The 13766-nt window shown below is 48.5% G+C and overlaps 1 protein-coding gene across 1 annotated transcript; it reads left to right on the forward strand.

The window, feature by feature from the left end:
* The first annotated feature begins 9737 nt into the window (after positions 1 to 9737).
* TIGIT (T cell immunoreceptor with Ig and ITIM domains) lies at positions 9738 to 13170 on the forward strand. The gene is made up of 4 exons (XM_075262511.1): positions 9738 to 9798; positions 11447 to 11770; positions 12823 to 12923; positions 13030 to 13170. The coding sequence occupies exons 1-4, from the start codon at positions 9738 to 9740 to the stop codon at positions 13168 to 13170; spliced, it is 627 nt and encodes a 208-aa protein (XP_075118612.1).
* Positions 13171 to 13766: the final 596 nt, after the last annotated feature.

Here is a 13766-nt window from a genome sequence, read left to right on the forward strand (position 1 = left end):
ATTATGTCCCACAGTGGCCCCTGCACACAGTATAATGCCCCATAGTGTCCCCTGCACACAGTATTATGTCCCATAGTGGCCCCTGCACACAGTATTATGCCCCATAGTGCCCCCTGCACACAGTATTATGTCCCATAGTGGCCCCTGCACACAGTATTATCCCCCCATAGTGGCCCCTGCACACAGTATAATGCCCCATAGTGTCCCCTGCACACAGTATTATGTCCCATAGTGGCCCCTGCACACAGTATAATGTCCCATAGTGGCCCCTGCACACAGTATTATGTCCCATAGTGGCCCCTGCACACAGTATTATCCCCCCATAGTGGCCCCTGCACACAGTATTATGTCCCATAGTGGCCCCTGCACACAGTATTATGTCCCATAGTGACCCCTGCACACAGTATTATGCCCCATAGTGGCCCCTGTACACAGTATTATGTCCCATAGTGGCCCCTGCACACAGTATTATGTCCCATAGTGGCCCCTGCACACAGTATTGTGTCCCATAGTGGCCCCTGCACACAGTATTATCCCCCATAGTGGCCCCTGCACACAGTATTATGTCCCATAGTGGCCCCTGCACACAGTATTATGTCCCATAGAGGCCCCTGCACACAGTATTATGTCCCATAGTGGCCCCTGCACACAGTATTATGTCCCATAGTGGCCCCTGCACACAGTATTATGTCCCATAGTGGCCCCTGCACACAGTATTATGTCCCATAGTGGCCCCTGCACACAGTATTATGTCCCATAGTGGCCCCTGCACACAGTATTATGTCCCATAGTGGCCCCTGCATACAGTATTATGTCCCATAGTGGCCCCTGCACACAGTATTATCCCCCATAGTGGCCCCTGCACAGAGTATTATCCCCCATAGTGGCCTCTGCACACAGTATTATATCCCATAGTGGCCCCTGCACACAGTATTATCCCCCATAGTGGCCCCTGCACACAGTATTATCCCCCATAGTGGCCCCTGCACACAGTATAATGTCCCATAGTGGCCCCTGCACACAGTATTATGTCCCATAGTGGCCCCTGCACACAGTATTATCCCCCCATAGTGGCCCCTGCACACAGTATTATGTCCCATAGTGGCCCCTGCACACAGTATTATGTCCCATAGTGGCCCCTGCACACAGTATTATGTCCCATAGTGGCCCCTGCACACAGTATAATGCCCCATAGTGTCCCCTGCACACAGTATTATGTCCCATAGTGGCCCCTGCACACAGTATTATGCCCCATAGTGTCCCCTGCACACAGTATTATGTCCCATAGTGGCCCCTGCACACAGTATAATGTCCCATAGTGGCCCCTGCACACAGTATTATGTCCCATAGTGGCCCCTGCACACAGTATTATGTCCCATAGTGGTCCCTGCACACAGTATTATGTCCCATAGTGACCCCTGCACACAGTATTATGCCCCATAGTGGCCCCTGTACACAGTATTATGTCCCATAGTGGCCCCTGCACACAGTATTATGTCCCATAGTGGCCCCTGCACACAGTATTGTGTCCCATAGTGGCCCCTGCACACAGTATTATCCCCCATAGTGGCCCCTGCACACAGTATTATGTCCCATAGTGGCCCCTGCACACAGTATTATGTCCCATAGAGGCCCCTGCACACAGTATTATGTCCCATAGTGGCCCCTGCACACAGTATTATGTCCCATAGTGGCCCCTGCACACAGTATTATGTCCCATAGTGGCCCCTGCACACAGTATTATGTCCCATAGTGGCCCCTGCACACAGTATTATGTCCCATAGTGGCCCCTGCACACAGTATTATGTCCCATAGTGGCCCCTGCACACAGTATTATGTCCCATAGTGGCCCCTGCACACAGTATTATCCCCCATAGTGGCCCCTGCACACAGTATTATGTCCCATAATGGCCCCTGCACACAGTATTATGTCCCATAGTGGCCCCTGCACACAGTATTATGTCCCATAGTGACCCCTGCACACAGTATTATGTCCCATAGTGGCCCCTGCACACAGTATTATGTCCCATAGTGGCCCCTGCACACAGTATTATGTCCCATAGTGGCCCCTGCACACAGTATTATGTCCCATAGTGGCCCCTGCACACAGTATTATCCCCCATAGTGGCCCCTGCACACAGTATTATCCCCCATAGTGGCCCCTGCACACAGTATTATCCCCCATAGTGGCCCCTGCACACAGTATTATCCCCCATAGTGGCCCCTGCACACAGTATTATCCCCCATAGTGGCCCCTGCACACAGTATTATGTCCCATAGTGGCCCCTGCACACAGTATTATGTCCCATAGAGGCCCCTGCACACAGTATTATGTCCCATAGTGGCCCCTGCACACAGTATTATGTCCCATAGTGGCCCCTGCACACAGTATTATGTCCCATAGTGGCCCCTGCACACAGTATTATGTCCCATAGTGACCCCTGCACGCAGTATTATCCCCCATAGTGGCCCCTGCACACAGTATTATCCCCCATAGTGGCCCCTGCTCACAGTATTATGTCCCATAGTGGACACTGCACACAGTATTATCCCCCATAGTGGCCCCTGCACACAGTATTATGTCCCATAGTGGACACTGCACACAGTATTATGTCCCATAGTGGCTCCTGCACACAGTATTATGCCCCATAGTGGCCCCTGCACACAGTATTATCCCCCATAGTGTCCCCTGCACACAGTATTATGTCCCATAGTGGCCCCTGCACACAGTATTATGTCCCATAGTGGCCCCTGCACACAGTATTATGTCCCATAGTGGCTCCTGCACACAGTATTATGTCCCATAGTGACCCCTGCACACAGTATTATCCCCCATAGTGGCCCCTGCTCACAGTATTATGTCCCATAGTGGCCCCTGCACACAGTATTATCCCCCATAGTGGCCCCTGCACACAGTATTATGTCCCATAGTGGACACTGCACACAGTATTATGTCCCATAGTGGCTCCTGCACACAGTATTATGCCCCATAGTGGCCCCTGCACACAGTATTATCCCCCATAGTGTCCCCTGCACACAGTATTATGTCCCATAGTGGCCCCTGCACACAGTATTATGTCCCATAGTGGCCCCTGCACACAGTATTATGTCCCATAGTGGCTCCTGCACACAGTATTATGTCCCATAGTGACCCCTGCACACAGTATTATGTCCCATAGTGGCCCCTGCACACAGTATTATGTCCCATAGTGGCCCCTGCACACAGTATTATCCCCCATAGTGGCCCCTGTACACAGTATTATGTCCCATAGTGGCCCCTGCACACAGTATTATGTCCCATAGAGGCTCCTGCACACAGTATTATCCCCCATAGTGGCCCCTGCACACAGTATTATGTCCCATAGAGGCTCCTGCAGACAGTATTATCCCCCATAGTGGTCCCTGCACACAGTATTATGTCCCATAGTGGCCCCTGCACACGGTATTATCCCCCCATAGTGGCCCCTGCACACAGTATTATGTCCCATAGTGGCCCCTGCACACAGTATTATACCCCATAGTGGCCCCTGCACACAGTATTATGTCCCATAGTGGCCCCTGCACACAGTATTATGTCCCTCAGTGGCCCCTGCACACAGTATTATACCCCATAGTGGCCCCTGCACACAGTATTATGTCCCATAGTGGCCCCTGCACACAGTATTATACCCCATAGTGGCCCCTGCACACAGTATTATGTTCCATAGTGGCCCCTGCACACAGTATTATGCCCCATAGTGGCCCCTGCACACAGTATTATGTCCCATAGTGGCCCCTGCACACAGTATTATGTCCCATAGTGACCCCTGCACACAGTATTATGTCCCATAGTAGCCCCTGCACACAGTATTATCCCCCATAGTGGCCCCTGCACACAGTATTATGTCCCATAGTGACCCCTGCACACAGTATTATGCCCCATAGTGGCCCCTGCACACAGTATTATACCCCATAGTGGCCCCTGCACACAGTATTATGTTCCATAGTGGCCCCTGCACACAGTATTATGCCCCATAGTGGCCTCTGCACACAGTATTATACCCCATAGTGGCCCCTGCACACAGTATTATGTTCCATAGTGGCCCCTGCACACAGTATTATGCCCCATAGTGGCCCCTGCACACAGTATTATGTCCCATAGTGGCCCCTGCACACAGTATTATGTCCCATAGTGACCCCTGCACACAGTATTATGTCCCATAGTAGCCCCTGCACACAGTATTATGTCCCATAGTGGCCCCTGCACACAGTATTATGTCCCATAGTGACCCCTGCACACAGTATTATCCCCCATAGTGTCCCCTGCACACAGTATTATGCCCCATAGTGGCCCCTGCACACAGTATTATCCCCCATAGTGTCCCCTGCACACAGTATTATACCCCATAGTGGCCCCTGCACACAGTATTATCCCCCATAGTGACCCCTGCACACAGTATTATCCCCCATAGTGACCCCTGCACACAGTATTATGTCCCATAGTAGCCCCTGCACACAGTATTATGTCCCATAGTAGCCCCTGCACACAGTATTATGTCCCATAGTGGCCCCTGCACACAGTATTATGTCCCATAGTGGCCCCTGCACACAGTATTATGTCCCATAGTGGCCCCTGCACACAGTATTATGTCCCATAGTGGCCCCTGCACACAGTATTATGTCCCATAGTGACCCCTGCACACAGTATTATGTCCCATAGTAGCCCCTGCACACAGTATTATGTCCCATAGTGGCCCCTGCACACAGTATTATGTCCCATAGTGGCCGCTGCACACAGTATTATGCCCCATAGTGGTCCCTGCACACAGTGTTATGTCCCATAGTGGCCCCTGCACACAGTATTATGTCCCATAGTGGCCACTGCACACAGTATTATCCCCCATAGTGGCCCCTGCACACAGTATTATCCCCCATAGTGGCCCCTGCACACAGTATTATGTCCCATAGTGGCCCCTGCACACAGTATTATACCCCATAGTGGCCCCTGCACACAGTATTATCCCCCATAGTGGCCCCTGCACACAGTATTATCCCCCATAGTGGCCCCTGCACACAGTATTATGTCCCATAGTGGCCCCTGCACACAGTATTATACCCCATAGTGGCCCCTGCACACAGTATTATGTCCCATAGAGGCTCCTGCACACAGTATTATCCCCCCATAGTGGCCCCTGCACACAGTATTATGTCCCATAGTGGCCCCTGCACACGGTATTATGTCCCATAGTGTCCCCTGCACACAGTATTATCCCCCATAGTGGCCCCTGCACACAGTATTATACCCCATAGTGGCCCCTGCACACAGTATTATGTCCCATAGTGGCCCCTGCACACAGTATTATGTCCCATAGTGGCCCCTGCACACAGTATTATGTCCCATAGTGGCCCCTGCACACAGTATTATGTCCCATAGTGGCCCCTGCACACAGTATTATGTCATATAGTGGCCCCTGCACACAGTATTATCCCCCATAGTGGCCCTGCACACAGTATTATCCCCCATAGTGGCCCCTACACACAGTATTATGTCCCATAGAGGCTCCTGCACACAGTATTATACCCCATAGTGGCCCCTGCACACAGTATTATGTCCCATAGTGGCTCCTGCACACAGTATTATGTCCCATAATGGCCCCTGCACACAGTATTATGTCCCATAGAGGCCCCTGCACACAGTATTATGTCCCATAGAGGCTCCTGCACACAGTATTATACCCCATAGTGGCCCCTGCACACAGTATTATGTCCCATAGTGGCCCCTGCACACAGTATTATACCCCATAGTGGCCCCTGCACACAGTATTATGTCCCATAGTGGCCCCTGCACACAGTATTATGTCCCATAGAGGCTCCTGCACACAGTATTATACCCCATAGTGGCCCCTGCACACAGTATTATGTCCCATAGTGGCCCCTGCACACAGTATTATCCCCCATAGTGGCCCCTGTACACAGTATTATGTCCCATAGTGGCCCCTGCACACAGTATTATCCCCCATAGTGGCCCCTGCACACAGTATTATACCCCATAGTGGCCCCAGCACACAGTATTATCCCCCATAGTGGCCCCTGCACACAGTATTATGTCCCATAGTGGCCCCTGCACACAGTATTATGTCCCATAGTGGCCCCTGCACACAGTATTATCCCCCATAGTGGCCCCTGCACACAGTATTATGTCCCATAGTGGCCCCTGCACACTGTATTATCCCCCATAGTGGCCCCTGCACACAGTATTATGTCCCATAGTGGCCCCTGCACACAGTATTATGTCCCATAGTGGCCCCTGTACACAGTATTATGTCATATAGTGGCCCCTGCACACAGTATTATCCCCCATAGTGGCCCCTGCACACAGTATTATGTCCCATAGAGGCCCCTGCACACAGTATTATGTCCCATAGTGGCCCCTGCACACAGTATTATGTCCCATAGAGGCTCCTGCACACAGTATTATACCCCATAGTGGCCCCTGCACACTGTATTATCCCCCATAGTGGCCCCTGCACACAGTATTATGTCCCATAGAGGCTCCTGAACACAGTATTATGTCCCATAGTGGCCCCTGCACACAGTATTATCCCCCATAGTAGCCCCTGCACACAGTATTATGTCCCATAGTGGCCCCTGCACACTGTATTATCCCCCATAGTGGCCCCTGCACACAGTATTATGTCCCATAGTGGCCCCTGCACACAGTATTATGTCCCATAGTGGCCCCTGTACACAGTATTATGTCATATAGTGGCCCCTGCACACAGTATTATCCCCCATAGTGGCCCCTGCACACAGTATTATGTCCCATAGAGGCCCCTGCACACAGTATTATGTCCCATAGTGGCCCCTGCACACAGTATTATGTCCCATAGAGGCTCCTGCACACAGTATTATACCCCATAGTGGCCCCTGCACACAGTATTATCCCCCATAGTGGCCCCTGCACACAGTATTATGTCCCATAGTGGCCCCTGCACACAGTATTATGTCCCATAGTGGCCCCTGCACACAGTATTATGTCCCATAGTGGCCCCTGCACACAGTATTATGTCCCATAGTGGCCCCTGCACACAGTATTATGTCCCATAGTGGCCCCTGCACACAGTATTATGTCCCATAGTGGCCCCTGCACACAGTATTATGTCCCATAGTGGCCCCTGCACACAGTATTATGTCCCATAGTGGCCCCTGCACACAGTATTATGTCCCATAGTGACCCCTGCACACAGTATTATGTCCCATAGTGGCCCCTGCACACAGTATTATGTCCCATAGTGGCCCCTGCACACAGTATTATGTCCCATAGTGGCCCCTGCACACAGTATTATGTCATATAGTGGCCCCTGCACACAGTATTATGTCATATAGTGGCCCCTGCACACTGTATTATCCCCCATAGAGGCTCCTGCACACAGTATTATGTCCCATAGAGGCTCCTGCACACTGTCACTGCCGCTGCTACCCCGGTATTTACTCCACTGATATCAAGAGCCCACGTTCTGTCTCGGGGTTTCCACAGGTCACAGAGGGGGTGCAGGGTTTTATAAAGTAGATATCCACAATACAAAACAAGGACAAACAGCCAAAAAAATATGAATGCAGCGCTTATAATCCAAAATGAGACAAGAAACACTTACAGTACATACCCCGTTGTCTTGAAATGGTGAGCGGCACCCAGGAGTCGCTGATGCCAGGGATGTTATCTCCGTAGATAACTTGTCCTCAATGGAAAACTGCACATGGCGTCTCCCAGCACGAGGACAGACTCCGAAGTTGTTCTTAATAAAACTTAGCTGTTATTATTTTTTAGCATACAGCTGGTTACAATGACATTAGTGGCGGTGGGGTCGGTAGACCAAGGCCTGCGCGTTTCGGAGCATTGGCTCCTAATTCATGGCATGAAAACCAACTACATGCGCAGCAATATAAAGGATAAAAACACTGCCCGACCCCTCCGACTGACAGGAAGGTCATTAAGTTAATGATATGCGTACAGGTGGGAAGACAGCAAAACAAAGATGATGTTTATAGGAATGCACGGATGCGTGCTAGATACATATCCTTCAGTATGAAGAGCGCGCATGCGTACCAATGTGATTTTGACCCAAGAAAAAAATAAAATAAAATAAATAAAAAATAATAATAGTAAAAATAACAAATAAAAACCAAAACATGTATAATAAGGTAAGTGTATGTAAGTGTGTTTATGTGTTAGTAAAGGTAAGATAAGTCAGTTCTGTAGTTGAGACCGTCTGGATGTCGCATCCATGATGCTTCCCTTTTAAAACGTTTTCGTTGCCGGTTGCCACCTTGTAAGGGTTTGGCAACTAGTTCAATCCCATAGAATTTAACGGAAGAAACATTTCCAAGATGTTTAGTCTGGAAATGTTTGGCAGCCCCCGATGTTGGTGTGGTGCGGATATTAGCGCTACTCCAAAGATGTTCTGATATTCGAGTTTGTAGTTTTCCCGAAGTACATCCTATGTAACACAATTTGCAGCTCTCACATATTATAGCATAGATGACATGATCCGAGCTGCAATGTATGAAGCTATCAATGTTGGAAGAGTGTTGCATGGTTGCATAGAAAATATTTTTGTGGATTTGGCATATTTGCATACACTGCACCTTGGCTGACCACATCTGTAAAAGCCCTTGAGCTCCAGCCATGTTTCAGACCTCAATGTTGTGTTAGAGGTAAAGAAACTCGGTCACAACCAATTTCCCAAGGTTTTGCTCCGCTTAGCGATAAATTTACACCCATTATCAAGTAGAGAACTAAGTATGTCATTGTGATGTAATATCGCTAGATTGTTTTTAATAATGCTGACTATCTCCTTATAATTCTGGCTGTAAGTGGTGGAAACATCTCTGTTTTTGTATTAGTCCGTCCTCTGATATCTTGTTCGGGTTTGAGAAGATCAGCTCTTCTTTTCTCTTGTACTCTGCGTTCAGCCCTTTCCACTGTCGGCAGCCACGGGAAGACAATCTTTTACAAGTTTCCTCTGCTTGCTTTTCAAAATCATCATCAGAAGAACAGATTCAGTGATTTTGGATACGCTGACTTATGGTTTCGTTGTCTTCCCACCTATATGCGTATCATTAATGACCTTCCTGTCAGTCGGAGGGGTCGGGAGGGGTCGGGCAGTGTTTTCATCATTTATATTGGTGCACATGTAGATGGTTTTTATGCCATGAACAAGGAGCCAATGCTCCGAAACACGTAGACTTTGGTCTACCGACCACTAATGTCATTGTAACCAGCTGTATGCTAAAAAATAATAACAGCTAAGTTTTATTAAGAACAACTCCGGAGTCTGTCCTCGCGCTGGGAGACGCCATGTGCAGTTTTATAAAGGAGCTTTTACCTAATGTAAACTGATGTTGTGACCTGGAAACCATCAGTAAGCAGGACAACTTACTAGACTTTGCCTTTGACATTGTAATAATAGAAAGTGAGAATTTTCTGATTAATATACAAATGTCTAGAACTTTCCTGTGTATTATATACAGTGTAATAACCCCGCCTGAGGGGGGCGCTCTCTGTACCCCGCCTTGTTTTGCTCCCCTTGTTATTCCATCTATTACATTATTATTCACACCCCAGGCAGGCCCACGTCAGCCGGTGTCAGTCAGCAGAGCTGCTCATGTGGTTTCTAGGTTTCCTCTTCTGCACGGACTCAGTCACTTCCCCGCACAGGTCTCTTGTGTCTTATATGAGGACCCCGCACGATGTCACGATGAATCCTTATCTGAGGCTTTTTGCTCTCCAGGTGATGTTTTTCCTCTTCCCCTTCACAGGTGAGTCCTGATATTAAAGGGGGTCTCTGCAGACGACGCTCCATAAAACCTTCTGCAACTTTATGTAACATTTCCAGCTTTCTGCTTGCTGTCAGTGAATGGTGTTTACATCCAGAGGCTAAACCCTGTACGGACCTGGTACTGCTCACAGCTGAGGATTTGGTACAATCATACGGCTCTGCAGAGAAAAGCAGAATGGACTAACCCATCCGGGAAAGCGCTGAGACGTGATGTGAACAGAGACTTACCCGCTGAGACTTTGTATCCATTGGGGTTTGTGCTGCGGATGGGTTTCGCTCACAGAGGATTGTCCAGACTGGATGCAACTGTAACAAACCTTCAGCTGTGAGAAGTCTTGGATCTGGATAAATGTTTCGTCTCGCTGTCAGTAAGAAGAGATATTATATATGTGATAATTCACTTGTGAGGTGAAGGGCCGGGCGGTGGAAGTTCACGAGGGGCCGCACGTTTGCTCTTCACTTTCTCTCTGTTGCAGACGCCTCTATTCTAGTTACAGGGTTGCTTTTTATTACACATATTTATCGTATGTTTTATGCTAAGGTTTTCATTCTTTAATAGGGGCCACTCCACTGATTCTGATGCAGCTGGGATTTCTTTCTCCAGCCCCCACCGTTCCTGAGCATTCAGGGCAGTTAATTTCAGCACAATGATGTTGTCAGGTGGGCGGTCCCAGATTATCTGCTAGTGAAGGACCGCCCAACAGATAGAGAGCATAGCTGTGCTGAAATTAGCAGAAATGATTGCTCAGGAATGGCGGGGACTAGGGAAAAAATTCCAACTAGTCCTGAAAAATGCAAACCATTCTTGAAGGTTCTCTCTAAGGTCTGTGGTGGAAGGTCCTCTCTATGTTCTGTTATTGTGGTGGTGGAAGGTCCTCTCTAAGGTCTGTGGTGGTGGTGGAAGGTCCTCTCTAAGGTCTGTGATGGTGGTGGAAGGTCCTCTCTATGTTCTGTTATTGTGGTGGTGGAAGGTCCTCTCTAAGGTCTGTGGTGGTGGAAGGTCCTCTCTAAGGTCTGTGGTGGTGGTGGAAGGTCCTCTCTAAGGTCTGTGGTGGTGGAAGGTCCTCTCTAAGGTCTGTGGTGGTGGTGTAAGGTCCTCTCTAAGGTGTATTGTGGTGGTGGAAGGTCCTCTCTAAGGACTGTGGTGGTGGTGGAAGGTCCTCTCTAAGGTCTGTGGTGGTGGTGGAAGGTCCTCTCTAAGGTCTGTGGTGGAAGGTCCTCTCTATGTTCTGTTATTGTGGTGGTGGAAGGTCCTCTCTAAGGTCTGTGGTGGTGGTGGAAGGTCCTCTCTAAGGTCTGTGATGGTGGTGGAAGGTCCTCTCTATGTTCTGTTATTGTGGTGGTGGAAGGTCCTCTCTAAGGTCTGTGGTGGTGGAAGGTCCTCTCTAAGGTCTGTGGTGGTGGTGGAAGGTCCTCTCTAAGGACTGTGGTGGTGGTGGAAGGTCCTCTCTAAGGTCTGTGGTGGTGGTGGAAGGTCCTCTCTAAGGTCTGTGATGGTGGTGGAAGGTCCTCTCTATGTTCTGTTATTGTAGTGGTGGAAGGTCCTCTCTAAGGTCTGTGGTGGTGGAAGGTCCTCTCTAAGGTCTGTGGTGGTGGTGGAAGGTCCTCTCTAAGGTCTCTTCTTGCAGGAGCTGAGGTGGAGACATTCCTCAGGGCGGAGAATATTAGCGCTATGGTCGGCAGCTCCGTCACCTTGAAGTGTCATCTACTCAGAAGCGACACCACAATCACTCAGGTCAGCTGGAACTTCTGCAACCAGGTGTACATCGCGTTCCAAATCTCTGACACCGAAGGAATAGTATTACAGGATTTCTCAGAGCGCGTGACCTTAGCAAAGGATTATGGGATCACCATATCACAGCTCAACAGGAACGACAGCGGGAACTACTGCTGCATCTACAACACCTTCCCACACGGCAGCTTTACCGGGAAGATATTCCTACAGGTTTTATGTAAGTATCAAATGATGGGCTTAGATACAGCAACTTAGCTGGTGGTATCATACATAATAGGTTTAGATACATTGTCTCAGCAAACAGTATGACAGGCTTAGATACATTCCCTCAGCAGATACTATCACACATTATAAGATTAGATACAGCAGTATCACACAGGATGAGATTAGATACATCGCCTCAGAAGACAGTATCACACATGATGGGCTCAGCAACTCAGCACAGTATCAAATAAAATAGGCTTAGATATATCACACATGATAGGATTAGATACAAAGACACGTCAGGCAGTATCACACATGGAAGGCTTAGATACACATCTCAGCAGGCAGTGTCACATATGGAAGGCTTAGATACACAGCTCAGCAGGCAGTATCACACAGGATAGGATTAGATACACGGCTCAGTATACAGTATCACACAGTATAGGATTAGATACACAGCTCAGTATACAGTATCACACAGGATAGGATTAGATACACGGCTCAGTATACAGTATCACACAGGATAGGATTAGATACACAGCTCAGTATACAGTATCACACAGGATAGGATTAGATACACAGCTCAGTATACAGTATCACACAGGATAGGATTAGATACACAGCTCAGTATACAGTATCACACAGGATAGGATTAGATACACAGCTCAGTATACAGTATCACACAGGATAGGATTAGATACACAGCTCAGTATACAGTATCACACAGGATAGGATTAGATACACAGCTCAGTATACAGTATCACACAGGATAGGATTAGATACACAGCTCAGTATACAGTATCACACAGGATAGGATTAGATACACAGCTCAGTATACAGTATCACACTCAGCTGGCTTAGATACACAGCTCAGTATACAGTATCACACAGGATAGGATTAGATACACAGCTCAGTATACAGTATCACACAGGATAGGATTAGATACACAGCTCAGTATACAGTATCACACAGGATAGGATTAGATAAACAGCTCAGCAGGCAGTATCACACATGGAAGGCTTAGATACATAGACTGGGCTCTGATATATGATGTTTCCCTCCAGCTAAGGACCCTCGGACTCAGGACTACTATGTCTGGGTCGGCTCTGGCCTTGGGATCCTTCTTGTAGTCGCCGCTGTCGGTGCCGGGGGCTTCTATTACAAGGTGAGACAGGTGGGGTGGGATGTGCTGCAGCGAGGAGGGGGGTCCTCACTTACCCCCATGTCACCACTCAAAGACTTTGTTTAATTCCATCTTTATTTTCCTTTAGAAAAAGACGTCCAAGATTTTCTACTCCAACAGCGGCCCGAAGACCTCGGGAGCAAATCCACCAAATATGGCGAGCCCAGCGCTGATGACATCATCAGACGAAACCAGCGAGTACTTCAATGTCGTCCTGTATCACATGTAACAGGCTGCGGCCAATACCCGGGGGCTCAGCGTCAGGGGAGAAGATGTTTTAAGAAATTTTATGAATTTACTTATAATTTTCCATGAGACTATTTATGGGGGGGGGGTTTGTTTGTTTTTTAAGTCCTATATTCTGCAATTTTAACTCTGACCACTAAGCCTAATAATAGTCTATCATTTCTGTAGGAGCTATCCAACTCTGTAGGGTTTTCTTTGCAGCAGTCACCTCATTTACATCACAAACAGATCTATTATTACATCACTACTGACAATAGATGATGTCATCGCTTATCTCCTCCCCCTCCTTTCCCGGGAAGGGGCTGTCCTGGGGGGGAGGGGGTGTCCCCAGGGATCAACCACATTCCCCAGCTACTACACTGGGGCCGATGTAGGAGGGGGGACCTGAAGCTGGGGGCAGAAATGGGGGGACACCACATATAAGTGGTTCAACGCCACCGCCAACCTGCAGACGAAGTCGCGGGTAACTGCTAGTATATAATATAGAGCAGGTTATTATAACCCAGTATAATAATATAATATCAGAGAGTATCTGGAGAGCGAGGTATATTATATTATTACACTATATTATTATATATT

The sequence above is a fragment of the Leptodactylus fuscus genome, chromosome 2 (genome assembly GCF_031893055.1).
Source record: "Leptodactylus fuscus isolate aLepFus1 chromosome 2, aLepFus1.hap2, whole genome shotgun sequence".
NCBI classification, from domain to species: Eukaryota; Metazoa; Chordata; class Amphibia; order Anura; family Leptodactylidae; genus Leptodactylus; species Leptodactylus fuscus.

Excerpts from the sequence above, each read along its gene's own strand:
- TIGIT (XM_075262511.1), top strand. The coding sequence starts at position 9,738 with ATGAATCCTTATCTGAGGCTTTTTGCTCTCCAGGTGATGTTTTTCCTC. Across the intron at positions 9,799-11,446 it reads TTTCCTCTTCCCCTTCACAG|GAGCTGAGGTGGAGACATTC; the intron begins GTGAGTCCTGAT and ends CTCTTCTTGCAG. Across the intron at positions 11,771-12,822 it reads GATATTCCTACAGGTTTTAT|CTAAGGACCCTCGGACTCAG; the intron begins GTAAGTATCAAA and ends GTTTCCCTCCAG.